Source organism: Carcharhinus amblyrhynchos, chromosome 22 (genome assembly GCF_965287045.1).
Source record: "Carcharhinus amblyrhynchos chromosome 22, sCarAmb.v2.hapA, whole genome shotgun sequence".
Taxonomy (NCBI): domain Eukaryota; kingdom Metazoa; phylum Chordata; class Chondrichthyes; order Carcharhiniformes; family Carcharhinidae; genus Carcharhinus; species Carcharhinus amblyrhynchos.
Window position 1 is genome coordinate 47,119,842 of NC_137345.1, and position 18,105 is coordinate 47,137,946.

The window sequence follows — 18,105 nt, forward strand, 5'->3', positions numbered from 1 at the left end:
GTACTAATTCCTTCTACCAAATGTACAGCAATTTTACAGCATGCGTATATAAAGGAGTGAAAGAGGTAAAAGGACACAAACTATGAAGGAAGCATAGAAGAAACAATTCAATTTAAGCTTTTAATCCTTTGAATAATTTATTGATAAATAAGGTAACCAAGTGACAGTAACACTATCACCTGAAGCCCAAAAAAGGACCTCAATAAGTGTTGATTACTGTTGAAGTTTAACAAGTGCACAACTCATCCTCAGTTCTTAAGGGACTATTGGAAGCGCATGATCAGTAAGATTCACACATGAGCAGTTAGAAGAGAGTATATCCTGGGTCAGACAGCCAGACTGTGTGTGTATTCGGTGCAGAGGGAAGAGAGGCAAGGTGCTGTTTGCTTTCTAATTTTTAAAAATCTTCAGGGTGATTGTGCCCTACCTGAATGAATAGAGGCTACAAGGGAGACTGCTGATTGGCAAGTAGCTTCTCAAATTTAAAGCAACACTACAGAAAGGCAAGAGTTCTAACTTTTAAAACAAAAACACCTTACATAATTCAGGTAGGAGTCTTTTAAAGACGACTGGGGAGCTCAGTCCTGTGTTTTGCATGGTCTGCATTATGTGGACATTGTGCAATCTGGATCAAGTATAAGAATAGGAGAATAGAGCAGATGAATGTGTGGCTGAACACATGATACAGAAGGAAGGACTTTAGTTTCTGGGGAAGGGGGGGGATCTGTACAAATGAGTTGCACCTGGTTTTTTGGGGGGGGGGGGGGGGGGAAGGAGAAGGGGGGGTTAAACTATGAGGTCACATTGTGGAGGTACAGTGAGGGGGAGGGAAGAGTAATGCAGAGCCAAATTAGGTGAGCCTGGAAGATAGTGGAAAGAGTGACATGTTAAGGCACAAGGGAATATGGCAAGATAGATGGCATTTATTTTAATGCAAGGAGTCTTGTAGATAAAGCAGATGAACAGAGTGTGTTGATTAACACATGGGAGTCTGATTTATTACTGTATACTGCAGAACCTCCCCCCCTCCAAAGTCAGGAAGACAAAAGCAGAAATGTAGGCAAATCTCAGTTGTAAAAAATAAGTTAATAATAGTTGGGGCTTTCAACTTCCAATATTTGAGATAGTTTATGAAAAAAGTGAACATTGGTCCTATAGACAAGACAACCTTGGGAGATGGCAGATGTACTGAACAGGTAGTTATTTTAAATTGGTCTTCACCACAGGAAGACACAAGGAACATCCCAGAATTAACCTTAAAGTCAGGAATTGGAAGGGAAAGTTGAACAAGGAAAGTGGTACTGAGCAAATAACTGGAACTGCAGGCTGACAAGTCCCTGCATCCTGATGAACTTCATTCTAGTGTCTTAGAGTGACTGAGGTAGTCGATGCATTGGTTTTAACTTTCCAAACTTCCCAGACCTGGGCAAGGTTCCATTAGTTTGGAAAATGGCAAATGTCACTGCTTTATTCAAAAACAGAAATCGGAAAGCAGGAAACCATGGGCCAGTTATCTTAACTTTTTCCCTATGACAAATGTTAGAAGCTAGTTATTAGGCAGAATCAACATGATTTGAGAAAGGAAAATCATGTTTAACCAATTTATTGGATTTCTTTGAAGTGACATGCTGTGGATGAAGGTGAACTGGTGGATGTACTGTAATCACACAAGACAGTGCAACACATTTTTGGATGATAAGGGAACGAACAGAAATGGGGTCAATGTGGGCAAGTGAAATCGAAGTAGATCACATTATGGAATGGTGGAGCAAGCTTATGCCCTTGTGTAACAAAGTCAACATTTTGAAGTCAGCTGGACATAAATGTCAAGGCTCATTCTGAACAGAGTGAAATGGACTGGCTCTGTACTCAGAATTTAGAAGGATGAGGGGGGGGATCTTATAGAGGCGTACAAGATAATGAGGGGGATGGATAGGGTAGAGGTAGAGAGATTCTTCCTGCTTAGAATGGGTAGCAGGACTAGAGGAAACAGCCTCAAGATAAGGGGGGCAGTTTAGATCAGAGTTGAGGAGGAACTTCTTCACTCAAAGGGTGGTGAATCTCGAATTCTCTGCCTGTTGAAGTGGTGGAGGCTACCTCGCTGAATATATTAAGTCATGGTAGATAGGTTTCTAATAGACAGGGGAATTAAGGGTTATGGGGAGAAAGCAGAATTGAACCACTTCAGATTGGCCATGATCTTGTTGAATGGCGGGGCAGGCTTGAAGGCCTACTCCTGCTCCTATTTCTAAGGTTCTTATGATTTATGAAAAGATTTTTCAATCTATATGCTTGCTAGTAAATTCCACTATGTTCAAAGAATCTGCCACATTTAAAAATGCACTTACATTTTTAAAGATGATTAAGGAACAAGGCATTACCTTGACAACAAGATCCACATAGCCTTTGTCATCATCACTGCTAACTGGAGTATATGGTCGCACAACAAGATTTCCATCAATTGTTGCAGAGAGATACACATGTTTTCCTGCATTGAAAGATCCAAGTCAAACAATTGATGTTTAAACATTAAAACAAAGAACCTCTAAAAAGTAATGCACAAAACTGAAGTAACTAGCTGATGTCCTGGGATATTAAAAGCTGAACAAGAGTGAGCAGTGCCTGCACAAGAGAAAGTAGAAGAACAGCAATGGAATGGAAGACTAAAGAAAGCATAGCCGGGCAGACAAAGCTACAAGATGTGGGGCACAGTACCCACAGATGGAGTACGATATTGGTAAATGAGGTCATCCATTTTGGTAGGAAAAACAGCAAAATGGACTAGTTAAGTGGTAAAAAAATTGCAGCATACTACTGTGCAGAGGGACCCAGCTGTCCTTGTGCAAGAATCACAAGGAGTTGGTTTGCAGGTAATTAAGGCAAATGGAATTTTGTCCTTCATTGCTAGAGGGACAGTTTAAAAACAGCGAGGTTATGTTGCAGCTGTATAAGGTGCTGGTGAGGCCACACCTGGAGTACCGTGTACAGTTTTGAGAAAGTATGTGCTGGCACTGGTGGAGGTGCATAAGAGATTCACTAAGTTGATTCTGGAGTAGCAAGAGTTGGCTTATGAGGAGAAACTGAGTAGACTGGGGCTGCACTCATTGGAATTCAGAAGGGACCTTATAGAAATAAAAGATTATGAAGGAAATAGATGTTAGAAGCAGGGAAGTTGTTTCCACTGACAGAACTAGGGAGCATGGCTTCAAAATAAGGGAAAGCAGAATTACGACTGAGTTGAGGAGGAACTTCTTCACACAAAGGGTTGTGAATCTGTGGAATTTACTGACCAGTGAAACAGTTGAGGCTACCTCATTAAACGGTTTTAAGGCATGGATAGATAAATTTTTGAACAGTAAAGGAATTAAGGTTATGGTGAGCAGGTGGGTAAGTGGAGCAGAGTCCATGAGAAGATCAGCCATGATCTTATTGAGTGGCAGTGCAGACTCAAGGGGCCAGGTGGATCCTACTTCTAAATCATATTGTTTTGGGTTTCTATTAGTTTACTGGAAAAGAATTTGCAGGTAAAGATTTTTATTCTTGGGATCACACGAATCCTAAATATATGTAGACTAACATTTAAAGCAACATCAATCAAAATCTTTTAATTGGATAATAGTTAGGGAGTGCCATGGAAGTTCTACTCAGTTTCTTCCCCCCGCCCCCCAAAGTGGCTCTAAACAAGAACATTGCACCATGTGAATGGCTGCTGACAAAAAGCAAACATGAAGATCTAACCAAATCACAGATAAAATGGAAGCACTAACAATGATGCACAAGAGCAAATAAAAAGCTCAAAAATAGCATGCATGGGTACAAGTAACAAAGAATGTGGTACTGTATGAGTACAAGTATTGACTAGATCTTCAGCAGTGAAAACTTGCTCCATAAAAAGGGAGAAGTCTCGTGACCAGTCAATCCAGGAGTTTGCAGCCAGTAAAGCAGCTGCTCAGGGTTTAAATAACTTACCAACAGGCAAACCAAGAATGTGATCGGCTGAAGGAAGAGCAAATCGAAATCGCCTGGTGTCATGACTCACAACCTGTTTAAAAATCAAAAGGAAAGTGACAGTCCTTCCACCTTTTAGTAATTTTTGAAAGACTGAATACTTTGAAAAAAATTGCACTCACTTCCTTATCTATCAGTCGCAGTGGGTACTTCTCATTGGCATCTTTCAAAGTGATTGCAGGTTTCTTCTTTTTGGAAAGAACGTAATGTCCCACAATAATTCCGACTGTCGTTACAAAAGCAGCACCAATTGCAAAAAATACTCCGGAAGTCTGTAACAACATGTTTACATCCACCTTTAATATGAAGTTGGATCAGGATTACTTAGTTCAGGTGGCAGAATCAAATGGAGTTTGTACTTATAAAGATCAGTGTAACAAAAGCCAACACCAGTATATACTTAGTTAAAATGGCAAAGAACAAAATCACAGCTAAGAATAATTTTACATGAACATAAAAGATGCACTAAGATTGCATAGCTTAACTTCAAGGAAACTGCTTTTGCAGTTGGAAGCCTATACAATTACTTTGCCTAACATTTTATCAAGAGCAATCTGCACAGGCAAAGGAAACATGGATTCCCAGTTCATGTTTAAAACAGCTTGCCATTAGAGCATTAGTTTTATCATGATGATTCATTAGGTAATTTCTAAAGTTAATGGGCCAGAACTTCCTGTAATCGGCAAATAAACAATGTCATCCTTCAGACTGACCCAGCCAATTTCAACAAGTTTTAATTGTCTGCCCAAGAATAGTGTGTTATAAAAATGGAGATCTGGAGGCAATTGAGAGGGGAGGTATCAGATCAGATATAGTTGGGATTACTAAGAAATGGCTACAGAAAATCAAGACAGACTTAAACATCGCAGGTATAACAGAAAAGACAGACTGGGAAGGAGATTTGAAAGTTGATTTCAAAGCCACTAGGGTGGCTTTACTTAGGGAAAAATGGAAGTGCAGCTATTAGAGAGATAGAAGCGGTTAAAATGATCTGCCACTAGTGGGGACAAAACTAGAGCAGAGCTAGCAAAAGTAGGGAAACATCTAAGCAATAGCGATCATAATATAAAGATAAAAGAACGAGAGATCAGGGTAGCCAATTATAGGAAAGTTGATTGAGGCTAAACAGAAATAGGGAGAATAAATATTGACAATGATGTAGTACAATTGGAAAAATTACGTGAAACAGGCACATGGAGGAAAATGGATATGAGAATATGGTCATTAAAGGATAGTTGGGATCAGAAGCAGGAATAATGAAGTGGCAAAAAATTACTATTTCAGTATTTATCAGGGAGAAGTGGGAATGACAGAGGGTAGCAGTAGAAGGGTGCATTTCTGCATGGAGGACAGTGACAAGTGACATTTCTCAGGGATCAGTGCTGGGAACTTTGCTATTTGTAATACAGACAAATGATCAAGGGAAATGTAACTGGTTCGATTAATAAGTTTGCGGACGACAAAGGTTGGTGGATTTGCAGATAGCGATGAGGACCAGAGGACACAAGTCAGTTGGAGACTTGGGCAGATGGAGTTTAATCTGGACAAATGAGGTAATCATTTTGGAAGGTCTAATTCAGATAGGAAACATACAGTAAATGGCAGAACCCTTGAGAGTATTGATAGACAAAGGGGTCTGGATTACTGGTACACAGGTCACTGAAGGTGGCAATGTAGGTGGAGAAGGTAGTCAAGGCAGCATACAGCATGTTTGCCTTCATCAGCCAGGACATTGGCAAGTAATGTTGCAGCTTTTCGAACCTGTTAGGCTGCACAGAAATAGTATTCAATTCTGGACACCACACTACCAGAAGGATGTGGAAGCTTTGGAGAGGGTACAGAAAAGATGTTGCCTGGTATGGAGGGCACTAGCTATGAGGAGAGATTGGAGAAACTTGGTTTGTTCTCACTGGAATAATATAGGTTGAGGGGAGACCTGAGAATCTACAAGATTATGAGGGGCATGGACAGAATGGATAGTCAGAGGGCTTTTCCCAGGGTGGAAGAGTCAATTACTAGGGGGCACAGGTTTAAGGTGCAAGGAGCAAAGTTTAAGGGAGATGTACGAGGCAAGTTTAGTTTTTTTTTTTAAACACAGGGTGGAGGAAGCCTGGAACTTGCTGCCGGGGGAGTTGCTGGAAGCAGATAAGATTGTGACTTAAGGGGCATCTTGACAAATACATGAATAGGATGTGAATAGAGGGATATGGTCCCCAGAAGAGTAGGGGTTTTTTTAGTTCAGTCAGACAGCATGGTTGGTGTAGGCTTGGAGGGCCAAAGGGCCTGTTCCTGTGCTGTAACTTTGTTCTTTATTGATCATTGCATTTAACATAAAGGATGTCAATTCATAAACTGACAAAGCTGGAGGATCAAACTCCTGGTTCAGACAGATTGTACTTATGCATTCTGAAGCTAGGGATGAGATATCATTCATTAAAAAAAAACGTGTAGTGCTACATGGACAGGCAAATAACTAGCATTATGGGGCAGTTTAACATCAATAGTAGGAAAAAAATAGAATCTCTTAAATGGCAAAAATAAAAACAATGAATAGTTAAGAGGAAACTGCAACATTAGCCAAGAATAATAGATTGCCAAAAGGACGTGGAGGCTCTGGAGAGGGTTCAGAGGAGGTTTACCAGGATGTTGCCTGGCATGGAGGGGCTGGGGTACGAGGAAAGGTTGGAGAAACTGGGACTTTTCTCCTTGGAAAGACGGAGGTTGAGGGGGGACACGATAGAGGTATATAAGATGCTGAAGGGAATAGATGAGTCAATAGCAAGAGACTGCTCCCTAGACTGGGTACAAATACGAGAGGTCATGATTTAAGGGTGGGGGAGGTATAATTTGGATGTGAGAGGAAGGTTCTTTACGCAGAGAGTTGTGGGGGTATGGAACGCGCTACCGAGGAGGGTGGTGGAGGCAGGAACGTTGGACTCGTTTAAGGTTCAGTTAGACAGACATGAGTGAAACGAGGATGGAGGGTTATAGTAGGGGCTATTAAATAAGGTCAGAACCTCGGGAGACACCGGAAATGCAGACTTGTAAGTTAACATTTTTGCCTTTTTATTCCACAGGTGGAGGTCCACCTCGTTGTCAAACGAGGGGCATGCACATGGTGGGTCGTGCGTGGGCTGCTCTTGGAGGTTCCGGGAGTGGCCTAGTACTTCGTGTTGGCGTGTGTGCTTGATCGTGGACCAGTAGACGGGCGCCGCAACAGCTCGGTGACTAGCACTGCTGGCTGTGCAGATACATGGATTTGGGCCTGTGTCTGTGGGAGTTTGTGCATTCTCCCTGTGGTTGTGTGGGTTTCCTCCGAGCGCTCCGGTTTCCTCCTACACCCCAAAGATGTGCTCTTAGGCTGATTGGTTTACTAAATTGACACTATTCTCCCTTGAATCTGGCTAAGTTAGGGGTTCCATTCGTAGACACGCAGGGTAGAATAGGTGTAGGGTGATGTGGTGGCGCGGGCTCGTTGGGCCGAAGGGCCTGTTTCCCGTGCTGGGTTGTTCTTTGTTTGTTCTAAAAGGCCTTTGATTAGGTACTACATTATAGATAACATAAAGGTCAGGGAATGTAGAGTCAGAGATGGAGTGGCAGTATGGATAGCAAACTGGCTGAAGTATAGAAAGAACACAGCTAAGGGGGCAGCTACTCAGACTGTGGCAAGTGGCCACAAAAGGATCAGTGCTATCAACACTTGCTCATTAATGATTTAGAGACATTGGAAATACTGACTGTTGCTCAAGACGAGATAAACATCAAGTTAAACTTAAAATCAGAGGAACAGATATTTTAGGCTGAAGGATCAGATTCTATGCTGTACATTTCATTACCCAACAAATACCTGGGGTTTGTGCAAGGAGGGCAAGTAACTCAACCAGACTGACAAATTTAACAATGTTTCCTGGACAGCAGCTTCTGGATTTTACAGTTTAACTGCACATTTGTATCTGCCCGAGGATGTTGTCTAAATTGCACATAAAGTGCCGAATGCCCTCGTTCCACTGTTGAACGGTCAATTTTAGCCCATTTGCATAGACTGCAAGTCTGGTCAACAGTATTATGCAAATAAGTCAGCAGTTCAGTACTAAAAACAAATTCAATTTGATTAATTTTTTTATTACAATTCAATCAAGTCCAATTCAGAGTCTCAATAAGTGAGACATTCCCAATCCAAGCTGACAAGACAGAGCTTTCACCTCCTGTCCTGGGCTTGATCTACATGATCCAGACTGATTGGAGGAAGAGCTATGCCTACTCCAAGGCTTGATCTCATTTACATCTTAGCCAAAAGGCCGAGATGCTGCTTTTAAAAGTTGCTTCAAATGAAGCTGAAATGTAACCTAATGACTTCAACCAAGCACAGCTTATTGATACTACACTTGATCTTAGCCAATAATCAAGCAGGATAAATCTGACAATTTTTATAAAAAAATTGAGTTTCACCTACAGTAAACTTTAAGAACACGAATAAGTCACTCAGCCCCCCAGGTTTGCTCCATTCAAATAGATCATAGCTGAGCTAGTTCAAATACCATTTTCTCCCCACACTATTCCCATATCTCAAACTCCTTATCATCCATAATCTAGCAACCTCTGTCTTTAATAGAAAGACTGAACTGCCACAGCCCTCGCAGGGTAGAGAATTCCAGATATTCACTGCCCTGTGTGAAGCAGCTCCCCCTCATTGGAATCCTAAATGACTTGATTATGCCAAAACTTGTTCTAAAGAATGCTACACAACTGAAATTGCTCAATGAGTATAGTAGCCAAACCTCATGCACCATAACTTTAGTTTATTTATTAGTCACAAGTAATGCTTACATTAACACTGCAATGAAGTTATTGTGAAATACACCTAGTCACCACTATCCAGCATCCGTTTGGGTCAATGTACCTAACCAGCACGACTTTTAGATTGTGGGAGGAAAGCCACAAAAACACAAGGAGCGTGCAAACTCCATCCAGGCAGTGACCCAAACCAGGAATCGAACCCAGGTCCTTGGCAGAGGCAGCAGTACTAACCACTTGCTGCCCCTGTGAGGCAAAGTGCCAATGATAAGCAAGTGATGGGTACATAATGAACCCAAGATGTGATTGAATGGACTACCACAACACTGCAAAAAGGAACTGCCTTACAGTTTGGTGCATTTAAATAATTCCATGCAATACAAGTGTGCATCATGTCAATATTATAACATGAAAGAATGATCATTTAAAACATCCAAGATCACGTTATTGAAGTCAGTTTAAAAACAAAAGGTAACTGACCCAAGGTTAGTACTCAGGACAAGAACATGTAAACAGGATAGGGTGGTAAACCTGAATCCTGTCACTTAATACATGAGTTTGTTCAAACTCAAATATTTCCAATCCAGTTTAAAAAATTTCCAATCTGACCCGACATGAACATAATAACTACCTGATATTTATTCTCTCTCTTACTATATATTGAACATCTGCACATGTAAAACTACAAATAAAGTAGCACAAATGACATTAGATCCTATTTTGTACCCAACTTGGCTATCGTTTGAAAACTTGGGTGCCAGACATGTTTGGCTGTTGCCAAGGGTCAGTATGGGCAGGCGGCTATTCCCACTGACATTTAAAATAAGGCTGGTACAGCTAGGCAACTTTTATTGTGTCAATGTTGAAACTTCTCCCTAGGAGGAGGAAATGGGAACCCGTTAGCAGTTACAGACCTGCTGGAATGTTGACAGATTCACCTAAAGTAAGACTGTTGATTTGCTGAATTTAAGTTTGTAAATCATGATCAGAATACGATATGGAACTGCACAGAATCACTGATGATCTAGTTCATGAAAGCTGTCCTTGTCTGACCTCAGTCTCATAATACTGACTATCAGCTTACAATTCTTCCGTAAGAAGCTGGATCAGTTCCCACCCGCCACCCCCTCAGCTGCTTCGACCACTAGATCCAAACTCCAGCACGATGTGTCAAAAATTCCACTTTACACAAATACAGTCAAGCTGGGATCTTTATACAATCAAAAGCACCAAACAAATTTCAAGTGGTTCGTCCTAGATTCTGCCAGAACCACTTGGCTCCCCACTCAGTCCATATTTGGACCAAAGCTGTAAAAAGCTGATTCCAGAGGTGATTGATAACAAGGCAGTATTTAACCAAGTACGACATCAAGGAGCCCCAAATCCCTAGTTAATGGGAGTCGGGGAAAACACTCCCCTGGCTGGAGTCATACCTAACAGAAGCAGATGGTTGAGATTGTTAGAGGTCAAATCACAGTCCCAGATCACAGGATAGTCCAAGGCCAAATATCCTCAATGACCTCTCCTCCAGATCAGGGGGTGTTTGCTGATGGATGTTCAGTGCCATTTACAACTTAAACACCAGAGCAGTCTGTGCTCGCATGCAAGACCCAGACAACATTTAGGCTTGGACTGGTAAGTGGTGAGTAACATTCAAACTATGCAAGTTCCCAAGCAATGACTGTCTCCAGCAACCAAATCCAACCATCTTTCCATAAAAGCTCAACACCACCATACTGGAAGTTATCATCCACAAAAATACAAGAGGTTGCAAATTCTGTAAGTATCTCAGCTTTTAACTCCCCAAAGCCTGTTCATTATCCCAAGCACAAGTTAGGGGCATGATGAGATATTCCCCACTTGTCTGGATGAATACCATTTCAATACTCCAGCAGCTCAGCACCATTCACGGTAAAGCAGCCCACCTGATCAGCACCCCAACTATCACCTTAAAAAACACTACTCAATCACTGTAGCAACTCACCAAGAGTCCTTTGACAACATCTTACAGACCTGTGGTCTCACTTAGAACAAGGGCAGCAGACACATGGGAATATGGAGCAGCACATGGTTAGCACTGCTGCCTCACAGCACCAGGGACCCAGGTTCAATTCTGGCCCCAGGTGGCTACTTGTGTGGAGTCTGCATGTTCTTCCCATGTCTGCATGGGTTTCCTCCCACAGTCCAAGAGATGTGCAGGTCAGCTCCACTGACCATGCTAAATTGCCCCTTAGCATCAGGGGGAAATCAGGCCTCAGTGGGATTTTGTCAGAGCAGACTCAATGGGCCAAATGGCCTCCTGCACTGTAGGGATTCTATGATTACTTGTCCAAGGCATATACCATCTTGACTTGGGAACTTTCATGCCATTCCTTCAACAGTGGGCCAAAAATCATGGAACTCTAACACCGTGGGTGCACCTTCACTAGAAGGATTACAGCAGTCCAACAAAACAGCATACCATTATTTTCCTCAAGGGCAATTAAGGCCAGCCTTGCCAACAACGTTCACATCCCACAAACGAATAAAGCTTAAATTCTCATTCACTATTTGAGGGCGGGGAATTTTTAAACAGAGGACCACACCCAATTACTCACTGAAAAACCTTTAAAACTGCAGGCCAATAATCAAGTGTTCCAATTCAAGTTCTGTAGTACTTAAAAAGGGCATTATATATAGCCTAAAGCCGAAAATAGCTAAGACGGCAGAATGAGTCAGATTTTGCATGAAGCAGACAACTGGAAACACTCCCAACACTCCTAGCCCACCGGCGCAAAAAACTGAGGTTTGTTACTGATAACAGGATCTATTGCTGCCCTTAATACTAACGAACAATTCATAAGAATCGATTTGACATCACAAATCTGATCACACCAAAACAGCTAAAGCTAGTTTTAAAAGCTGATCTGAAAGGATAGCGTGATAAAATAGTGATAACAGCATACATATTTACTGGTGAGCAGGACAAAGAACAGATGGCAAAAAGGGAGAGACATCCCCAACCTGGTAAGTAGTGATCTAATTCTGAGCACTTTCCCCAAGTTAGAGGTACAGAACAAGACAACCCATTTCATAATATGATGCAGGATGGCTACAAAGCAGACAGACTATCTCCTACTTCAATACTGCAAAAAGATATTGAAAATATTAAACTGCCACAGGTCTGTACAGTTGGGACAGCTCTCAAACTGTGCAAAGCAATGACATTTTGAATTCTGGGTTTAGCAATGTTCAAAGTACTTCTTGCACTGTTGCTGTAGGATTATGCACACTACTGTGCACACTAGATAACAGCAAATGTTACATTTAACACAAAGGTAGGATGCAACTGTTTAGACATCTTTGTAATTGCCTGCAAGTCAGCACAGGTCTGTTCTCAGGAGTCTCAGTACAGAAGGCCTATCAAGTCTACACTAAACCCATTTTCTAGCACTTCGCCCACAGCTTTGAACTTTATAACATTAAGTGCTCATCCATGTGGTTTCTGAAAGGTTGAGAGGCTTCCCACCTTTAATATGCCCCCAGGCAGTGCATGCCACACTCCCGTCACCCTGGAGTGAAATTTTGTTTTCTCAAATCACTTTTTTCCCCCAAAGCTCTTCCCCACAGATTTACAGGCGAACTGCCAGTTCCTATCCATACCCCTCAAATCATGTCCCCTCACCCCACCCCCCAGCCTTCTCTGCTCTAAAAAGAAAACAACCCAATTTCAAAGAAGCTTCAGAAACCTGACAAGAAATGGTCGAGATAAATCAATAAGATATCTCAATGCCAAATGTATGTTCATCACAAGTGTTTTGTGCATGCTTTGCTTATTAGCTCAAACACTGCAAGTTACAGCTTACATTTAAAAACAAACATCTATGTTGGGACCAGTAACTTTTCAACTCCTGACTCTACAACATCAGCACAAAATCCAAGTTCAGGTCTGTTGGAACTGCTAATATTGCCACTAGAAGTATATAGTGACAAACAGCTACTGGATATACCCTAAATTTCCTATTAAAAATAAAAAAAAGCTAGAAGTAGACAACAGATCCATCACCTGAAAAACAAGAGTAGTTTTTTGGGATGGAGCTGCTCTAGAAAAATGTCATAAACAAATAAATTTAACCAACTGCCACTGATGGAAACCATTTGTCAGAAATCCAACCATGCTTCAGTTCCAAATCATTGGCACAATGCAGTGCCGTGACTCTTATTACAGACAGTAGCACCACTATTTGTGGAGCAGACTTGGAGGTTTCAATAGCCCCCACCTGTTCTGTCTGTACAGTATTATATCAATTCCTTTAATCTCATGGGCTGACCAGTGGAACTGTTATTTATTAAGCACAGAGACAAATCTTTCTGGTCAAATCACTGAGTGCATAGAGTGCTTCCACTCAAATAAAAGTTTACTTTAAGTAAATGTTACAAAGCCATACAACAACTATAGCAGCTTGTCACTATCAAGTGAAATATAGCACTTCCATCAACTTCTAAAGCATCGTTTTCTTTGTTGTTTTCAAGAATTCATGCCTTCTCCTCATGGAGGAGATCTTCACACAAGCCTGTTTCTGGTTTATACATTCGTATTAGGGGTAGAGAGGAAAATAGAGTTGAAGATGCTCTTTATCAAAGTGTCAGAGAAGTCAATTAGCTGAATAGCCACTTTCTGCACTGTAAGGATTCTATGAAAATGGTAGAGCAGCCTTGAGGGGGTAACTGGCCCTTAATAAGTTTAAAAATGCATGTGCACAAAGTTTTGACATGAGCCACTGTTTATGCAATTAGGGCAACGTAGTGGCTCATGCTGTTCAGTGCCAGGGACCCAATTCCAGCCTCGAGTTTGCACATTTTCCCTGTTTGTGTGCATTTCCTCTAGGTGCTCCAGTTTCTTCCCACACTCCAAAAATGTGCAGGTTAGATAGACTCTGCATTCTAAATTACCCATGACAGGGGGATTAGCAGGGTAATTACATGGGATTATAGGGATAAGGCCTTGGTGGGATTGTTGTCAGCACAGGTTCAATGGGCCAAACAGCCACCTTCTATATTGTAGAGATTCTATAAATAAAATGAACAGGGATACTTATTCAGGAACTGAACAGAAATAATTCAGAAAAATGCAACAGCAAGCTCTTTACTGTTATAGCTGTTGCCTTAAAAATGGGTTCCAGCATACAAGTGAATCAAAACAAATTACTTAAGGCCTTACACTTCAACTGATAACAAGAACACAATAGTCATAACTACTTCAACATTTGTTACATAGACACTGTCATCTTCTGGGGCAGTTTGAGCAGAAATCAGTTAAAAATCAAAATTCAAACCAAAACCTTTGAAGAGAACTATGCCTTGGGGGTCAAACGCTTGTAGTTTCTTTTTATAAAGAAAGGAATTCACAACAAAATACCCTCTCTAGCTCAGAGATGGCCTGCAAGTACTATTTTCCATCACACTGAAGTGAGTTTAAACAGACTCAAACCATAGTGCCACAATATCACATTGATAGGTCATTGGATCAAAAAAGGTATTCACTTGAGGCATTTATAGCTGATCAAGTACAGTATTATCAATTTAAAGAAATGGCTATTTCTAGAAATGGAAACTCAATGTTTTTTCCCCCCAGAGTTATACCAAAACTGTGATCTAAAATATTTCCCCCTGATCTCAAGGACTATAAATTGGAAAATAAAATTACCAGACTGCATTGAAAGATATGAACAGAATATAGTTAGAATAAATGTTAACTTTCCTGATCTCCCTTATTGATGTATTTTCTTCCTACCATCTTGATTACTTGTTCAATGAGCACTACTGTTACCATCAATTTATTCTAACCAAGTTTAATAAGGTAGCAGCCAGCCATCACATCAGCCCCTCCTCTATCCAAGCACACAACTTAGAGAATTAGTTCTTTCAATAAAAGGGAAAATTCTTTAATTTGAGCCAACATTTAAAGCAAATGATTGTCATTAATATTTTCCAGTAGCAGTGTCAAATTCTTGAGCAAAACATTTTAAAGCAGGCTACTGTGGTGTAATATTATTTGATAACAGTTGGACTTTGTTCCAACTCATTAAAGTTAATTGTAATATCCCCTAATTGATTGCAATAGCCATTTCTTCAAAAGGCAAATTAACTTTCAAACTGATTCAAGGACATCCTGCCACAGGAACATTTTTAGATCCTGCAGCATTTTTGGCAGTATTTTCCACTATGTCTCACCCACTAGTCAAATATTCCTGCACAACCTTCCAGGTGCATTTATTTAAACTCAGGGCGTTTCCCCCACCCCGAATCATACCAAAAAAATTTTTTTTTTTCCACAATATTTTTCCAGTGCTGCTGGCGAATTACAGAACACCCACAGAGTGACCAGAACCAATATTCAAACCTGCTTCCACAGCAATGAAAGCCACTCTGTAAAAAGCAATAACTTTGCTGCCAGACAGCCTGTTTACACAGGGGAATGGTTGTTGATAACTAGCCGGTGATGAAAGCTCTCTGCACAAAGCCCATTCCCCCCACCCTCACAATCTCCCACCACAGTGAACGGTGCCTGCGCCGCTCCGTGTGGCCTGTAAAGCCGCGGTGAGCGGTATTCTCACTGACCAGTGAAAACCCCATCGCCAGGCTGGATCCAGGACAGCGTCTCCTCCCCAACAACCAGCCTTCACTCTCCCACAAACCCCTGCGTCTTATACGCACGCGCACTCCGCCGGGCGGCACCCGCCAGGGCGGAGACAGCGCCAACTCTCGCCTGGGAGGACTCGGCGCAGCTCGGAGGCTGCGCAGGAGGGCGGGCCGGGAGGACTCCTCTGTTCAGGGATGGCGCCACCCGTGGGCTAGGAGGACTCAGCGCAGCTCGGGGACAGCGCCACCAGCGGCTGGGAGGACTCATCTCTGTTTGGAGACACTGTTGGCACTATCTGTAACCCCCATAACTTGCCTGGGTTTGCTAAACCTCACTTACTGTCTGGAGTCAACACACATCTCTTTAACCTGTGCTCAGTGCTCTTTCCACTCACATTGTTGGCCACTTTAAGACTTGAATAGCAGGTTAGGTGTAAAGATTCGCATTCTAATCAGTACTCTGTAAATTTTCTGTGCTGTTATCTGCTCTGTCTGAGGCCAGAACTCTCCATTCACCTGACAAAGGGACAAACCTCGAAAGCTTGTGACTTTACTATCAAATAAATCGGTTGGACTGAAACCTGGTGTTGTCAGACTTCTTACTGTGGAGACACTGCCCCCAGCGGCTGGGAGGATTCATTGCAGCAGCAAACAAACACTGTTGTTTGCATTTACCAGAGCCCCTTTACTGCATGAGGACACCCTGTTAGGTCTGGCCATGTACGGAACACGCCTATTTAACCAGATTCCATACATGCTGGAACCTGAAACCTGGGGCAGCATCACAGTAATGTCCAGAGGTTCTGGCTAATACTGTGGGGGCATTGGTTCAAATCCCACTGCAGCAGCTGGTGGGAAGGATTTGGGGGCAGCATTGTGGCACGGTGGTTCGCACTGCTGTGCCACAGCGCCAGGGACCTGGGTTTGATTCCAGCCTCGGGTCACTATTGCACATTCTCCCTGTGTGGGTTTCCTCTGGGTGTTCCCATATCCTCCCACAGTCCAAAGATGTGTGGGTTAGGTGCATTGGTCACACTAAATGTTTGGGGTTATGGGGATAAGATGCTCCGTTGAAGAGTCAATGCAGGCTCAATGGGCTGAATGGCCTCCTTCTGCATGGTAAGGATTCTATGAAACAACAATAGAAAATGCTGGAAAATCTCAGCAGGTCTGACAGCATCTATGGAGAGAGAATAGAGCCAACGTTTCCAGTCTGGATGACCCTTTGTCAGACACTATGCACTGTTGACACATTCTGGGACGGTGGAGAGAGAATGGGATTCCAGGGGACAGATTTTCAACTTGTCTCTGGTGCCGCTGGCAAATTTTGCATGTATTGTCCAGCCCCAGTTGGCTGCCTCTTGCCACTATGTGAATAGGAATAGTTTCTTCCATGTATGCTGTCCAAACTCTTTATGATTTCCAACACCTCCAAATGTCCTCTTAATCTTCCCTTTTCCAATGAGAACAGCACAGCTTCTCCAATCTATTCTCATCACTGAGGTTACATCTGGAACCATTCTTGTGGATCTTTCCTGATGCTTTGCCATTACCTTCACATTTTAGTTGCCCATCAACTATTGACTCTAAATGTTGCATTAAGTTTGAAATCATCAAAACGAGAAGCAGGAGGAGGCCATTTGGCCCTTCGATCTTGCTCTGCCATTCATTATGATCATGGCTGATCATCAAATTCAATATCCTGATTCCCCCTATGAACTCTTGATCCCTTTAGCTCCTATTTTCTTGAAATCGCACAGTGTTTTAGCCTCAATTACTTTCTGTGGTAGTCAATTCCATCCTTATTTTCAAATCTCTCCATGGCCGAACAATATGGGCAGGATCGACCTGAGGCTGGAAAATCCTGCCTGAGGTAATGGACCTTCCCATTGTCCGCCCCATCGCCCGCTCTGATTCCTGTGGTGGGTGGGGTGGTAGAATTCCAGCGTATATCTGTACAACTTTCTCCAGTATTATTTTCTTTATCCGACCCCTCAGTCCTCTGCCTGCGTCCTCTAGCTCTTTCATTCCACTACTTCCTGCATGCTGGCACTAATTCCAGGTGCACCCACCTTGAATCCCAAAATCTCTCCAAGTTCTTTTCCAGTTTTAAAATGTTTTCAAAGCCCACTTTCAAACAAACCTTTTGTCACCTCTGTTTATATTGCTCCGTGGCTTAACATCAATTCTTCTTCAATCTCTACTTGTATTTTCAGAGAACACTATGGTCCGTAACTTCCCGGCTCTCCAGATTTGGGGGATACTGCAAAGGTGTACTGGGGAATCCATCTCAGAGGTTCTCAGGTAAGGCTGTATGGGGCAATTGTCCAGAAGGGTTAACTTCCCCTGGCCAATTATGCTGAGCTGGGAACCATCCTATCGCTAACTTTAGGTGGTTCTGCTAATAGTTGCTGGATGGCCTACTCCTGCTCCTATTTCTTATGTTCTTATGTTCTTATGTGAAGAGACTGAAGAGGTGAGGGCAACACCAATAGTGGTGCACAGTCCCTGATATGCCACTCTGCCAGGGCAGACAGGTTCCACCCTCCATTTCTATGCTGAGCTGGACAGCACTGTGCTGCTGGACCCACTCCTGTGTCACTGTCTCTGTTCAGTATTGCGCCTGGGGTTGGGGAGTACAGAGGTCTCCTTCCCCGAGGTGCCACACTCCAGTGCCTACCT

General features: G+C 42.4%; 1 protein-coding gene across 1 annotated transcript in view; it reads right to left on the minus strand.

Annotated features, from left to right (window-relative positions):
- Positions 1–15,520, minus strand: part of LOC145357123 (NADH-cytochrome b5 reductase 1-like) — a 30,065-nt gene extending 14,545 nt beyond the window's left edge. The window contains exons 1-4 of the mRNA XM_080210273.1: positions 15,403–15,520; positions 4,131–4,280; positions 3,970–4,042; positions 2,382–2,488 (exon numbers count right to left, since the gene is read on the minus strand). Of these exons, the coding sequence (XP_080066399.1) occupies positions 2,382–2,488; positions 3,970–4,042; positions 4,131–4,280; positions 15,403–15,417 (345 nt within the window). The 5' untranslated portion in view covers positions 15,418–15,520. The remainder of the gene's footprint in view (positions 1–2,381; positions 2,489–3,969; positions 4,043–4,130; positions 4,281–15,402) is intronic.
- Between the last annotated feature and the right edge of the window lie 2,585 nt (positions 15,521–18,105).